At 28.2% G+C, this 13,750-nt stretch overlaps 1 protein-coding gene across 2 annotated transcripts in view; it reads left to right on the top strand.

Moving 5' to 3' along the window:
• The first annotated feature begins 122 nt into the window (after positions 1–122).
• Positions 123–13,750, top strand: part of LOC105227889 (serine-rich adhesin for platelets) — a 289,634-nt gene continuing 276,006 nt past the window's right edge. Inside the window, exons 1-3 of one of the 2 annotated variants that reach the window (XM_049457814.1) lie at positions 123–532; positions 2,332–2,691; positions 9,913–10,363. In XM_049457814.1, coding sequence (XP_049313771.1) covers positions 10,297–10,363 — 67 coding nt within the window. In that variant the 5' untranslated portion in view covers positions 123–532; positions 2,332–2,691; positions 9,913–10,296. Of the gene's footprint in view, positions 533–2,331; positions 2,696–9,912; positions 10,364–13,750 lie in introns of both variants that reach the window. The other variant, XM_049457813.1, reaches the window with a different exon arrangement.

The raw sequence follows: 13,750 nt of genomic DNA, 5'->3' as shown, positions 1-13,750 counted from the left end.
TGGAGCAAATTTGTAAAAATTTGGCGCTCACTAGCGCCTAGCCGCGTTATCAATACATTCCACACACACTAGCTAGCTAGACCCACAATGCGCGCTGCCAACTTGTGCATGGATCGCTGTTGGGCCACTGGCTAGCCAACAGCCAAATTCAGTTCACTAACGACTTGACGACGACGGTTGTGTTTTTTCGCCGCTTTGTTTGCGAAAGTGTATCGTGAAATCGTGTAAATTGCGTACTAACTTACTGAAGTAAAGACGTGCGTTTGTTAAGTTGTGGGAAATTTAAGAAGTAAAATTGATGTTTGTGAAACATTTGTGAAATAAATTTTCTAAAATATTATTGAAAATAACAAAAGTGTGTAATCTGTAAATTATGGAAATTTTTCTGATTTGTGGCAAGTGGAAGCAAGTGTTTAATTGCAAGTTTATACAACTCTTTTCTAACTAAAATGCAAAGTTATGAAAATTTTGCTATAAATTTGTTGTGAAAAAAATTAATATTATAAAAACTAAAAGTGTGTTGTATCTGCAGGTATGGAAGTTTAAGTTCTCAACTGAGTGGAAGCATTATAATATAGAAATATTTACTAGTTCTTAGATATAGTTGTTCTTGCGGCTGTTCAGTTATAGCTTGTGCAAATACCTAATACATAAACAGATTTTTTTTATGGAAAAAATTTTAGAATAAAAAATTAAAAAACAAATTTAAAAACATTTTAAAAAAATTTTATATAGAATTTTTGTTTAATTGTAATTTAAATATAACTGCTTTTTCTAAATTTAATAAGTAATAGCCATTTTTTCAAATAAATTTTTAAATTATTTTTAATTATTTATTAAATTATTAGTTAAAATTAATAACTAAATTTTTTTATTTAAATTAGTAATGACCAATTAAAAAAAATTTAAACTATTTTTAATTAATAATTAAATTTAAAAATTTTTTATAAAGAATTTTTGATTATTTATTATTTAAATTATTGTTTTAATATAATTTTGTTTGAATTTAATTCTTTAAAATAAATTTTTCGTTAAGTATTAAAATAATGAATAATTAAATTTTTTTATTTAAATTAGTAATGATCAATTTAAAAAAAAAATTTTTAATTAATATTAAAAAAAAACAAATTAATTAAGTTTTAATTGTTTCTATTAATTTTTAAAACAATTACTAATTTTCGTTTTTTATTCTAAAATACATTTTTGTAATATTTTTTAATTAAATATTTTTTTAATATTTTTCTTTTAATTAGACATAATTTAAATTTTTTTTAAATTTAATTGTTACTAATTAAAATAAAACAAAATTAAATTGCTTATTTATTTATTAAATAATAAATAAGCAAAAATTCCATTTATCAAATTTTAATTTTTTAATTAGTAATTAATGAAAAATAATTTGAAAATTTAACTTATTTGAAAAATTTGTTATTACTAATTAAAATAAATAAGAATATTTTAATCAATAAACATAAAAAAATTAAAATTTTTTCAATAAAAATTTTCATATTTATTAATAATTAATTGGGAAAATTTTTATTGAACTTATTTTAGACAAGTGAGTGTATTTTATTTATAAACAAAAAATAGAGAAATAAATATATAAATAATTTAAATTGAACTTTCAATTAATTATTATATTATAGAAATAAAAAAAATATAATTAATTAAAAAAAAATAACTATTAATTATTAATTAAAATATTACTTTGAATTAGTATTTTTTTAATACTTCAAAATTTTTGTTGATCTTTTTTAATACTTTGATTTTTTTTAATTATTTGCAATATTTTTTTTATTAAAATTACTATTATTTATTGAATCTACCCTACTTATGAGCTTAACAATAAGTTTGCGAATCTTAAATTTTTTTTAATAATTTGCAAACTATTTTACAAAAAAAATTAAACATAAAAATTAAAAAAAATATATTTAATTAATTATTAATTTATAGCAAAGAAGAAAAATTAATAATTATTAATTAAATAGTTATTTTTTATTTAAAAAATTAATTAATTAAAAAACCAATTATAAAATTAATTGAAAAATACTTATTAACTTTACTTCGCATTACAGAAATTATTGCTAAGTGAATAAAAACATTGCAACTAAAGTGTCGGGTGTGGTAAACATTTTGTGTAAATATATAATTTTTTCCAAGAAAAACATACATAATTTTGTGAATTTAATTAATTAAATTTTTTTTTTAATTTTTAGAATTTAATTAATTACAAAAATTAATTAATGGGAAAATTAAGTGAACTATAAAAAAATTAATTAATTAATTAATTAATTACAAAATTAATTAATTGCAAAAATTAATAAATTGCAGCGATTAAGAAAAAACTATTAATAAAGAAATACAAAAAAATTAACAGAAATTATTAACAAAAAAAAATAAAAAAAAAACTGTTACTTTAATTGTGTTTGCAAAAATTAAAATTTAATACTTTATTAGTGCTGAAAAAAATTATATAAAATCTACCACGAAAAAATTTGCTACCACAAAACTTTGGCCGATAATTCAGCGAAAATAGAATTTACCGCACAAATTTTCGACTAATTTTGTTGTCAAACTAAATTGCCAGCAAAATACACAAAACTACAATAACAAAAACATTAAGCAAACTTAAAATTGCCACATTTCGTCATCAGACCAAAAATTGCCGCATTGCAGCAGCAGCGTTTGCATGTAGGTAAGTGTCCAACAATTTACATTTGCATTAGTCTACCACCACAGGCAGACATTACAATTAATTTTGTGCATAAACACATAACATGAGTGTGTTTGTGCGTTTTCACCAAATTAAGCACGCTAGCGTGAGCGGGTGTGTGCCTTGCGCGCATTATGCACGCGGTCAAATGAATGGAAAATTAAGACATGAGCAGCAAACGCAAAAAAAAAAGACACACACACACAAAAGTAAAGTGTCTCAAAAAAGTGGAAGGGCATAATAAAATAAAAGCAAAATAAGTTGTAGCAAAATTACGCGCTTTCGCACGCGATGCGTTTGTGGGGGTGCCTTATGCCACGAGCCAAGAGCAGCGAACGCAAACAACTCATTTGCCCGCATGTTTATAGTTTTCAATTTGGTTATTATTTTGGTTGTGTTTTCTAGTATTTTTTTTTTTTGTTTTTGTTTTCCACTTTTCTTTTTGTTCTTTTTTTTTGTTGTGCAAACAGCTTGAACTTTAATTACAGTTTGAATGTCATATAATATGTATATACAGGTACATATGTATATATACTTATACAAATATATATGTGTATTATTTACTTCCGCCACTCACCATACACTTTTTGTTATTGTTATTTGCCACAAGCTATTCGTTTTCGTTTTTTCAAACCAAATTTCGTGCATTTTTTCAAAAGTGGCTTTTTCACACGCCACTGAATTGACATACATGCCAACAAATACAAAAAAGTAACGGCATATTTGCTCAAACACTCCACCAGAATAATTACGCTCGCAGTTTGACCTACATTTTTGTCCTAATTTTGACAGTTTATAGTTATTTTTCCCCTATTTTTCTTTTTTTTTTCTCATTTCCTCCATTTCGTTGACTCCATTTTTTTCACGCTTCACACACTTCCCTGGAGTCACAGGTTACTCATCGCGTGCATAACTAGAGACAATGCCAAGCGCTCTCTTCATAAATCACCCGTCGGCCAGACAGTTGTATTGTCCTAAAATCAAACAAAAGCATTTTGTCAATCGATCGACTTATGCTACTGTCATGTCCACATAACGGTTGCTATGCCTTAGTTAGTTCCACCTTTTGTTGAAATCACTTCACGTTTACCTCACACTCTCTTTTATGCTACACACCTTGTTTGGTAGTTTTTCCAAGTTCTGTCGCTTTTTTACTTTACACCCTCGCTTAAGTTCTCTTCCACTTTCACCTTTTCCACTTTTTGACTAATTTTTATTCTTTATTGTTATTTTCTTCATCCTTTGGTATTAGAGCATTTGCGTACAAACCCCAAAAAGTTAATGCCCCCTTAGCTTTCTCATATTCATTGCCTTCGTTTTGCTGTTTTTTGAGTGCTTTGTTTGTTGTGTTTTTGCCACTAGTTTTCTCTTTCTTCTTTTACTATTTTTTCTTTATTATTTTCACAATCTTTGGCTGTCTAGCTTGGTTTATTGTGTTCTTGTTTTTTTTTTGGCCTTTGTTGTGTTATTTTTTGTTTTGTAGTCTGTCGCAGCTTTATCGCTTTATTTAACGACGCTTTGATAAGCGATTGCGACACCGGCATCGGCATTATCGAACTTTTTGCATATTTATTCTTGCTCAGATACAATGCTTATCTATAGGAATTTTAGAATGTAGGAGTTGCCTTTTTTGGGATGGAACATACCATTATTGTTTCACATATTCCAAATTCTTGAGGGCGTCGATTGGCTGTGAAAATTTTCATAGAATTAATAGAAGAACTAACTGTGAGTTTCCTGAAGTAGACAGATTTGTAAGCGGAGTTAAAGACATAGTCTAAAACATCGAGTCCATGAGCTCATCAAACTATCGAGAACCCAATAGTAATTTAGATGAGCTGGAACACTTGGAATCACACATTCATGCTGGAAAGCTTTGTTACAGGTCAAATCTATCTCCTTCTAATTATCACTTTCATATTGCTGCTCTATTACTTCGAGTATATTTATTTAGATCTAAAATTTTGTTTAATAAGTGTAAAAATCTTTCCTTTACTAACTCTATGCGAAGTGGTAGTATATCGTTCTTTGATCTCTATACAAATTAACTGTAAGTTCCTTGAAAAAGTCAAAATTGTAAGCAGAATTAAGGACATAGTACAAAGAAGGAATATGGAATTGACTCCATGATCTCATTAAACTATCAAGATCCCAAGAGTCATATATGTAGATCAGTTAAGGACACATGGGATCACACATTCATGCTGAAAACCTTTGTTACTGATCAGATTTATCTTTTTCTTATTATCCATTTCATATAACGCTTTATCGCTTCGAGGATAATTAGTTAGATCCTGAGCTTTATTTACCAAGTGGAAGATTCTTTCCTTTACTAACTCTGTGGGAAGTAGCAATCTCTCGTTCTTTCCTCTCCATACTTTTTTTCAATCTGCTGAACCAACTCCAGACGTTCCCATGAAACCACCTGTTTAAGTACAGTATGGATATCCTTTCCTCCACTTTTCTAGTACTTATGAGCAAGTTTTTTGCTCAGCCAGTTCTAAACTCATATTCATAGTCCTCATATAATTTCAATATAGTTTTTAAGAGTAGGTAAGCAATTGCTGTATGGTCTCATTCTCTAAACTCTATACATAGTATGGGTACACTATATAAAAGCAACAATTTCTCATTTATGTGGTTGTTGCGTAAAAATTTCGATTTTACATTTGACCAATAAATGATCCCATAGGGGAATACCTAAGAAAGAAAAAAATATTTTTTAGGTCAAACTGCTTTAAAAATAATATGAAATCTGAAAATAATAAATAAAAAAATAATAAATTGAAAAAATCATGAGAAATACATTCAAAAGTGGTTAGAAAGTCTTATGTAATGAAAATTAGGTCCAAGCTTGTTGCTCAAAACCCGAAGCCAGGTTAACACATTAACGCATAGAATTATAAATTTATTCCTGGACTAGCTTTGTGCCACGAAAACAGCAAAATACCATTATTTGTCGAATCATAATTATTAATAATTTAATTTTTTTTAATGCGTTTAATCACCAGCTTAACGAGTTTAAATCCTGGCAATTATCCAAAATGTCATTTCGGTAAAAATTCGAAATAATTTTGGGAAAATCCAAACAATTTGTAGCATAATTTATAGCTGTGGTTTCCTTTGAGTTGTTGCATTTTATTATTTAAAACGCTTATGCGCCTTTACTATTTGACGCATTTGCTTAAAAATGTCAAATATTAAAACGAATTCAGAAATGAAAATGTCAAATAAATTTATTTTCATTTTTTAAGCACAATATTAAAATTTTTATAAGCATTTGCAATTTCTGACACTTTTATGCATTTTTAAATGTGTGCATTAAGGAAAGTAATGTGCAAATTTTCAAAATATTTTTGTTTATCTGGAAAAATATTATTTTCAAATATTTTAAAGTTAAAGTCGAATATACACATTTGGCATTTATTTTATGTCGCTTAAGGCATTGTTAAAAAGAGGAGAAGAATGCCCTTTATAGTGCAAGGATTTCTTAGAGGGATAGCTGTCAAACCAACCGTCAAACTCATTAGTTTGAAGGCAAAGATTTTTTTCTTTTATAGCGAAAGGATTTTCTAGAGAAATAGCAACCAAACCAGCTGTCAAAATAGAATCATGATCTTGGGGACATAGATCATTTTTGTAGTGAAGGGATAGCTGTCAAACTCATGACATTAGGGACACACAATAATTTTATAGTAAAAGGATTTGCTAAAGGTGTAGCTGTCAAACGAAAGTTTGAATTATCTTTCAAAATGGGTTTCACTGATCCTTCGGGAATTCTAACATTGCGAGTGAGATCTCTGACTGTTAATCGTCGATTCTCAAGCACTAGTTGGTTTGTGTTATTGACTTTTTGATCATCTGCTAATGTTGATGGCCATTCTGGACGTATTCAGAAAAGTTTAGGTACTGACTGTTTCACTTTCGCGCTGCAGTCGTTAATAATTAAACACCTTCATTTAAGTTTTCAGACTTTATCACTCTTTACTTCTTCTTATTAATAATATTAATTGCTTGCCGTTATTTCAATTAGCTGTCTGCTCAAACAAACTCGTGTAATACTTCGTAAAGAGATTCTCAAAAGCAACTTTCAATATTTTATAATGTTCTAAAAATATTGGCTGTAATTTTTCCTTTACGTTTATTTGTATAACTCATATTGAACATGTCTATTTTTAAGTGCAACTACAATGCTGTAGGGAAATTTCGAATAAATACAAACAAAAAACAAATTGCGCAAGATTTTTAATTATATCCATTACATTACAAATTAAGCAAACAATTCGCCGCAGTTAAACAGTGTTAATCAACCACCCGCTAGGTAACTTACAAAATGTGCATTAGGGTGGGAATAAAAAAAATATTATTTTATTATTGTAGAAATTTGAGCAAATGGCTTATATAGTAGTTACTTCTAAAATACTTAAATAATCTAAATATGTTTGCTTTTATTATAATATACACTACAAACATGGTTTTTAGTAATTATAAAAACTGTTTCGAAAGTTTCGAAAATAAAAAAAAATCTAAAATATTTTATACTGAACTTTTTTTATTGCATCGTAAGAGAGAGAAACATTTCTAGAGTCTTCGAAATCAACTTTCAAAATCGAAATATTTATCTTCGAATTTCGAAATTATGCTTATTGAAAAAATTTCGAATAGAAAGGAAATCTAAAATATTTTGTACTGACTCTTTTTTTAGATAAGTCACAAGAAAGATAGTTATTTCTACGTTTTTCGAAGTAAGAAATATTTTTGTTCGAATTTCGAAATGATACTTATTGAAAAGATTTCAAAAAAAAGGAAATCTAAAATGTTTTATACTCACACTTTTCTAAATTACGTCATAAAAAAGGAGTAACTTTTACGTTCTTCGAAATCAGCTATCCAAATCGGAATAATTGCCTCCGAATTGTCGGAATTGAATCCGAATTTCGAATTTATGCTTATTGAAAAAATTGTTATTATTATTATTGTATATAAGTTCTAACAATTTGGTAATCAGGTAGTTGTGGGCCGGAATTTTTAAATATAACTAATTTTTTCGAATATTCCGAGTTTGATCGCTAAATTTGACCGAAAAATACATATATATCATTGTAATTAGAGAAAATGTAGCTCACGTCCATATTTTTAAATTTTGAATAACCGCTTACCATAATAATAATAATATTTTACAAAAAGCATAATTTCGAAATTGCAAAGCAGATATTTCAATTTTAGAGATTAAGCAAAGAAAATCGTACAAATTACCTTTTACTCATGGCTTTACCCGAAAAAAACTGCCAAATAGTAATAGTGGTATATAATAATTATATAATATACCCCTAATGAATTTAAAAAAAAAAATCAGAAACGATTTTGTTTACTCCATAAAATGTAACCACCCTAATATGTTGTTATTAATGAGTAATTGAGGTGCTGCAGATTTTTGTAATCTATAATAATTATTTCTTGGTTTATTTATTTGTTGATTTCGAAATGATTTTCATCAAATATTTTGGCTTTGTGTTGGTGCAGACGTTTTATTTTTCTGTAAACACTTTTTATCATTCCGTTCTTTGTTACGTATATATGTAAATACATATGTACATATTTGTGTATGGTATGTATTATTACATGTGCATATGTTTAACTTTCAATTCATTTTCTATACTAATTAACTCATAAATATTTACAAGTGTTTTGCTACCAGGCATATCCATATTCGTCGGCTTTTTTAAATTTTTTTGTTTCGGGATTTTCGGGATTAATTTTAGTTTTTTATAATTTTTATATGTATCCAATAAAATATTTTTTAACAAAATATTTCATGAATCCCGAAATAATTATCCCGAAATTTTTAATTTTCGGGATTGAGAAAACTTACTTGGCATAATATTAATTTTTACTCAGCGGAAACTGTTTAAAGCAAATAAATTAATTATTTCACAAATCCCGGAATTTTCGGGATTGACAAAATTTATTTAAATATTAATTTTTACATAGCGGAAACTATTTAAAATAAAGCCAATGAATTCATCTATGAGTCCCGAAAATTAAAAATTAATATTATGAAACACAAGTTAAATTTAAATTAAGTTTTAAAATAACGGGATTGACAAAACTTGTGTTGCACGATATTAATTTTTACAAAGCGGAAACTATTTAAAATAGAGCAAGTGATATATTTTACCGAATTTTTATGTTAAATGAAAAATATTTAATTATATCACAAATCCCGAAATTTAAAATTTTAAATTTTTCAAGATTGATATCACTAATATGCATTTTGGACTTACAACTTTTTATTTGATAAAAAAAAACTTTCAACAAAGTACATGAAATATTGCTTTGACCCGAAATATTTGCGTTTACGGGATTTACAACACTTACATATATGAATTAACATGTGTTTAGTTATTGTAAAAAATATAGTTTACAACAAACTAGATTAAAAATTTCGTTGATTCCGAAATATTTGGGTGTTCGGTACTGTCAACACTAATTTGTATGGTTACATTTAATTTACTTTTGTGTCTAAATTTGAAATCCTGCTGTGCTTGTGGCATTGATGAACTGCCGTATGCATGTAAATTCGTTGTAAGCATTAGCTGGTTGACTGATAAAGTTAAGCAAAATTGGAAAAAATTCAATATTGGCTACATACACTTGAGTACATACATACATACATACATATATGTATATCTGTAGTTATGTACATACATATGTTTTTAGACTTTTAATAAATAATATAACATTTGTGTATTATATTCACTTTTTTCATATTTATGTTTTCAAGTCTATTTAATTTTTTTATGAAAGAAAATTTTATTTTTTAGGCAAATATTTTCTTATGAAAATTTTTAGGAATATTTTTTTTTTGACATTTGTTTATAAATCTTTTGAAACATTTTTTCATAAAATAATTTAAAAATATTTTCCTAAAAATTATAAAAAAATATTTTCTTGAAATTATGAATTTTTTTTTCTGAAATATTTTTTTTTTTTTTTTAATTTTCTGAAATATTTTTTTTTAATTTTTATAAATTTTTTCTTTTAAGTTTTTTATGAATTTCTTTCTAATTTAATTTTAATTTAATTTTTTAATGAAAATTTTTAATTTTTATTGAATATTTTTAATTTTTAATGAACATTAAAATTTTAATGAAAAATTGTTAATCTATATTTTAATTAAATTTTTATTTTTTTTTCAGCTGCTCTGATATTTATGCTTAGTATGATGTGTTAGTAAGAATAAATTAAAAAAAAAATTTAATTGCAAAAAATTTTTACTTAAAGAAAACATAAGTAAAAGTGTTACAAAAAAAGATAATTTTTTTAATTTAATTCAAAACATTTGAAAAAGTTCAAAAAAAGTAAAAAAAAATTTATAAAAAAATAAGTGAAAAAAAATATTTTTCGGTGTCTACAAAAATTCCAAAGTGTTAAAAAAGTTAGTGCAAAAAAAATTGTGTGCAATGTGTTAAAAAATATATAAGTGCAAGCCAGTAAAGTAATTCAACGAGTACCAGGCAATATACAGGATCTCGTGCAACATTCAACACCTACAACAACAGCAACATATTCACCATAGCACAATGTACGCCGTCGTGTTGCTGTTTTTGACGCTGTCGCTGGGACTGACCAAAGGCGCCGTATTACCAGGTATGTTCGCAGAAAAGTTATAAAAAAATGTACATAAAAAGTTTGAAACAAATATTTAACAAACAACAATACTCAAACACACACATACATCATGTCCATATGTATGTAGGCTTGCACGCACTGTTAAACAGGTGAGTTGCTAAGCAATGCGGTCTAAATCTTTATACTTAGCGCTTGCCTCATTGTCAAGCTATGCAAGCCGAAAAAAAGTAGCAAATACAACGAGAGCAGCAAAACTTGCAATTGTTGAGTGAGCAAGTCAGTGAGTAAAATCAGCGCAGATTAAAAACCAAAAAATATTAAAAAAAAACAGACACATATACATAGACTTAAGCATACAGACACACATTAATTTACTCCCATACAACCGATTTATGTACTCACTTGCACTGCGCTAATGAGCTGTTTGATTATATTTTCATTAGTGCCTGCAAAACAACAACAACAGCAGCAGTTAGTGATTCAATTTGCCACAAAAATTTCAATAATTTCACTTTTGTTTATATTTCAAAATCGCATTAACCACTGTGCATGTGTTTCGAAAACAGCAAGAAGACCGACCGACCTTGCCTGCTGATGATGATCTCTTTGTTGTATTTGCTTTTTGCGTTTGAAATTTTGTAAAGCGGTTTTATGTCTTGTTTTAGATTTTTTTTCCATTTTTTTTTAATTTTCTTGTATCTTTTTGACGTCACTGTTTCTAAATTCATAATCTGTCTGCTGCCAACTGTTTTTGCACTCATTTGGCGCATTTTCATTTTCGTTTTCACTTTCGATAATTTATGTAAGCATTTTGGTGATTACATATGACTTTTTGATCTGACAAGTTGTTCGAGATGCATGCTGTGATTTGAGATATGTTTTCATTATTTTTTCGAATTAAATATAATATTTTTGAAAATTCACAATTTTCACGCTTTCAACTGAAAGGCGTCCTTCATACTGCTTAACATAGAACATAGCTTGAGTATTTTTTACTTATCTTAGACAGTATATTCCCTCCCTCCCTCTATTGGATGCAACAAAATTGCCCTTCTTCTTTACATTTCCACTACTTTTTCGCTGTGGTGCTGATTTTGGCACGAATGTTTTTGCTTGAGCTCCTGAATGGTTCGTAGATTGTTGCCGCAAACTTTGTTTCAAAAATATCCCTTATAAAAATAAATCTGGTGGGGTCAAATCTGAAAGTCTGTGAAGTCCTAATATAACTGACCATCTGGTCATCTATGGAAAATGTTTAGTAGAAACTTAATAGTTTTCATCAGAGAATGTTCCTAGAAGCAGAGAGACGGCAGATAAAATGCCTGCTGGAAAGTGGCTGTATATATACAAGTGCCTTCCAGGAAGCGTAATAGACAGATGTATCAGGGTTACATAGAATGCCTAGGAACTTTCAGGATCGCCAAGATCATGTACATGGGAGCGGAAGGAAAACACTAGTGTTTTGTGCTCACATAGTCTCGTAAAAACCGCAGGACGGCTGTTGAGCCGTATGTATTTTGATACATAGTGTCACTTTTTATTAAATCAATGATAGGTGTTCCATGGTTCTCTGCCACAATAGGCAACATATGGTGGGTTCGTAAGACCAATTTATAAATTTTAGTTTTAAAAATTAAGCACAAGTTCTGAAAATGACCTATAAAATGAGTAAAAACATGGGAAAATGTGAGCTTCTTATTAAAAACACGATCTTCGGACCACATTCCAGAAAAAAATCAAAGACAGTGGTAGAACAACTCCCTCCAATAAACATGGTTTAAAGAAATATGTTTTGATTTATTTGGTCGTCTTTGAGTTAGTAGTGCTGAACTACTGTCAAAACTTTCCATATATTTGAATGCCTGGCATATATTGGTGGCTAAAATCGAAAACAAATTAAGTGTTCATTTACTAGCACATTTAACCTATAGAATATTTGCGTACCAAAAGAAAATTTGCAAAACAGTTCGCTGAATTTTTTTCGTTTCATTCTCTAAGTCAAAACAATTTAAGCAGCTACCGTTGGGACTATATAACTGTAAACCAGTATGCATGTATTTGTACCACTCAAGCGCTGATTCATATATTTCTTCGCATTTGTTTCACCGCGGGCTTTCTATAGTTCCATTCATTCATTCATAAAAATACAGCAGCATTTCGACTAAACTTAAATTTGAGCATACAAAGCTACATAAATACAAATCTATGTATATTAAAATATATGTACGTTTGCATACAAGTGATTGTGCGTGATGTTTTGTATGCGAACGCAGCTTCTCTCTCTTCTGCCGCGCCACAGCGTTTTGTCCGACTGCTGCGCGCATGTGATCTCTCAGCTGCTTCACTTCGCTGTCTTTGCACGTAAAATTATGAATATTTCATTAGTTCTTTTGCGCGCTTAAATATAAACAAATACATAATATATATGTGGATATAGTAAAGACATAACTGTATACACACAGAAGTCACATTGAACTTCATTGTTTGGCGTGGGCGTTTGTGTGTCACCAAACCACAATACTTTGGCGCGTCAAATGCACAGGCATTTAGTTTTTATAGAATATTTGTTTTTACAGAAATGTATGTGAAATTATATATTCATGTACAAATATCATACACGTCTGTACATATTACTTTTCGGCCCCAATTTCAACATTTAAAGCAAAATATTGTTTAATTTTTTTCCAAACTTTTCCTTTGCATTTGCCTTCGACCACTTTCGCACACTTTCGCAGATTTCTTAGCGCTTCTACAACACAAATTACTCTCCGTTCATCATGAATCATCTAGTGACTTTCATATCTCACTCTTTAAGCATATAATGCCTTGAATTCGCACAATTTATCGTAGTTTGGCATTTTCAAGTAATTTTTTTTGTGACTTTCGTTTCATTTGCTTCATTTTCTTTGTTTTCTTGCCATACAGTCACCTGCTGCTGTTCCAAAGTCCACAACTTGCGTTTAGCAACAGCGGCTTCTGTCTGTAGTTTTGGTGCAAACTTGCAAAATGTTTGCATTTACTAGTAGATAGCGGCGTCATAAAGATATACGCTAAGGTTGTGACGTCATTATTGCTTTTTTGAGTATTGTTTTATTGTATCGAAAATGTATAACGCATGAATCACCTTGGATTTCCTAAGAAATCGAAATTAATAGTAACAACGAAATTTTATTTATGTGCAAAAATCGAACACATGTATTCATAAATATTTGAAATTAGATTTCGAAAAAAAATCGAAACTCGAACCAATACATAATATGTGAAAATGGTTTTCGAACAAAATTCGAAGAAACATATAAATGTTTGAAAATAGTTTTCGAAGAAAATCGAAATTCGAATTTATACATAAATGTTTAAAAATGGTTTTCGAAATACCTTGTAAATTCGAACAAATATATAAATGTT

Source organism: Bactrocera dorsalis, chromosome 5 (genome assembly GCF_023373825.1).
Source record: "Bactrocera dorsalis isolate Fly_Bdor chromosome 5, ASM2337382v1, whole genome shotgun sequence".
Taxonomy (NCBI): domain Eukaryota; kingdom Metazoa; phylum Arthropoda; class Insecta; order Diptera; family Tephritidae; genus Bactrocera; species Bactrocera dorsalis.
This window is presented reverse-complemented; position numbering and strand designations above follow the sequence as displayed.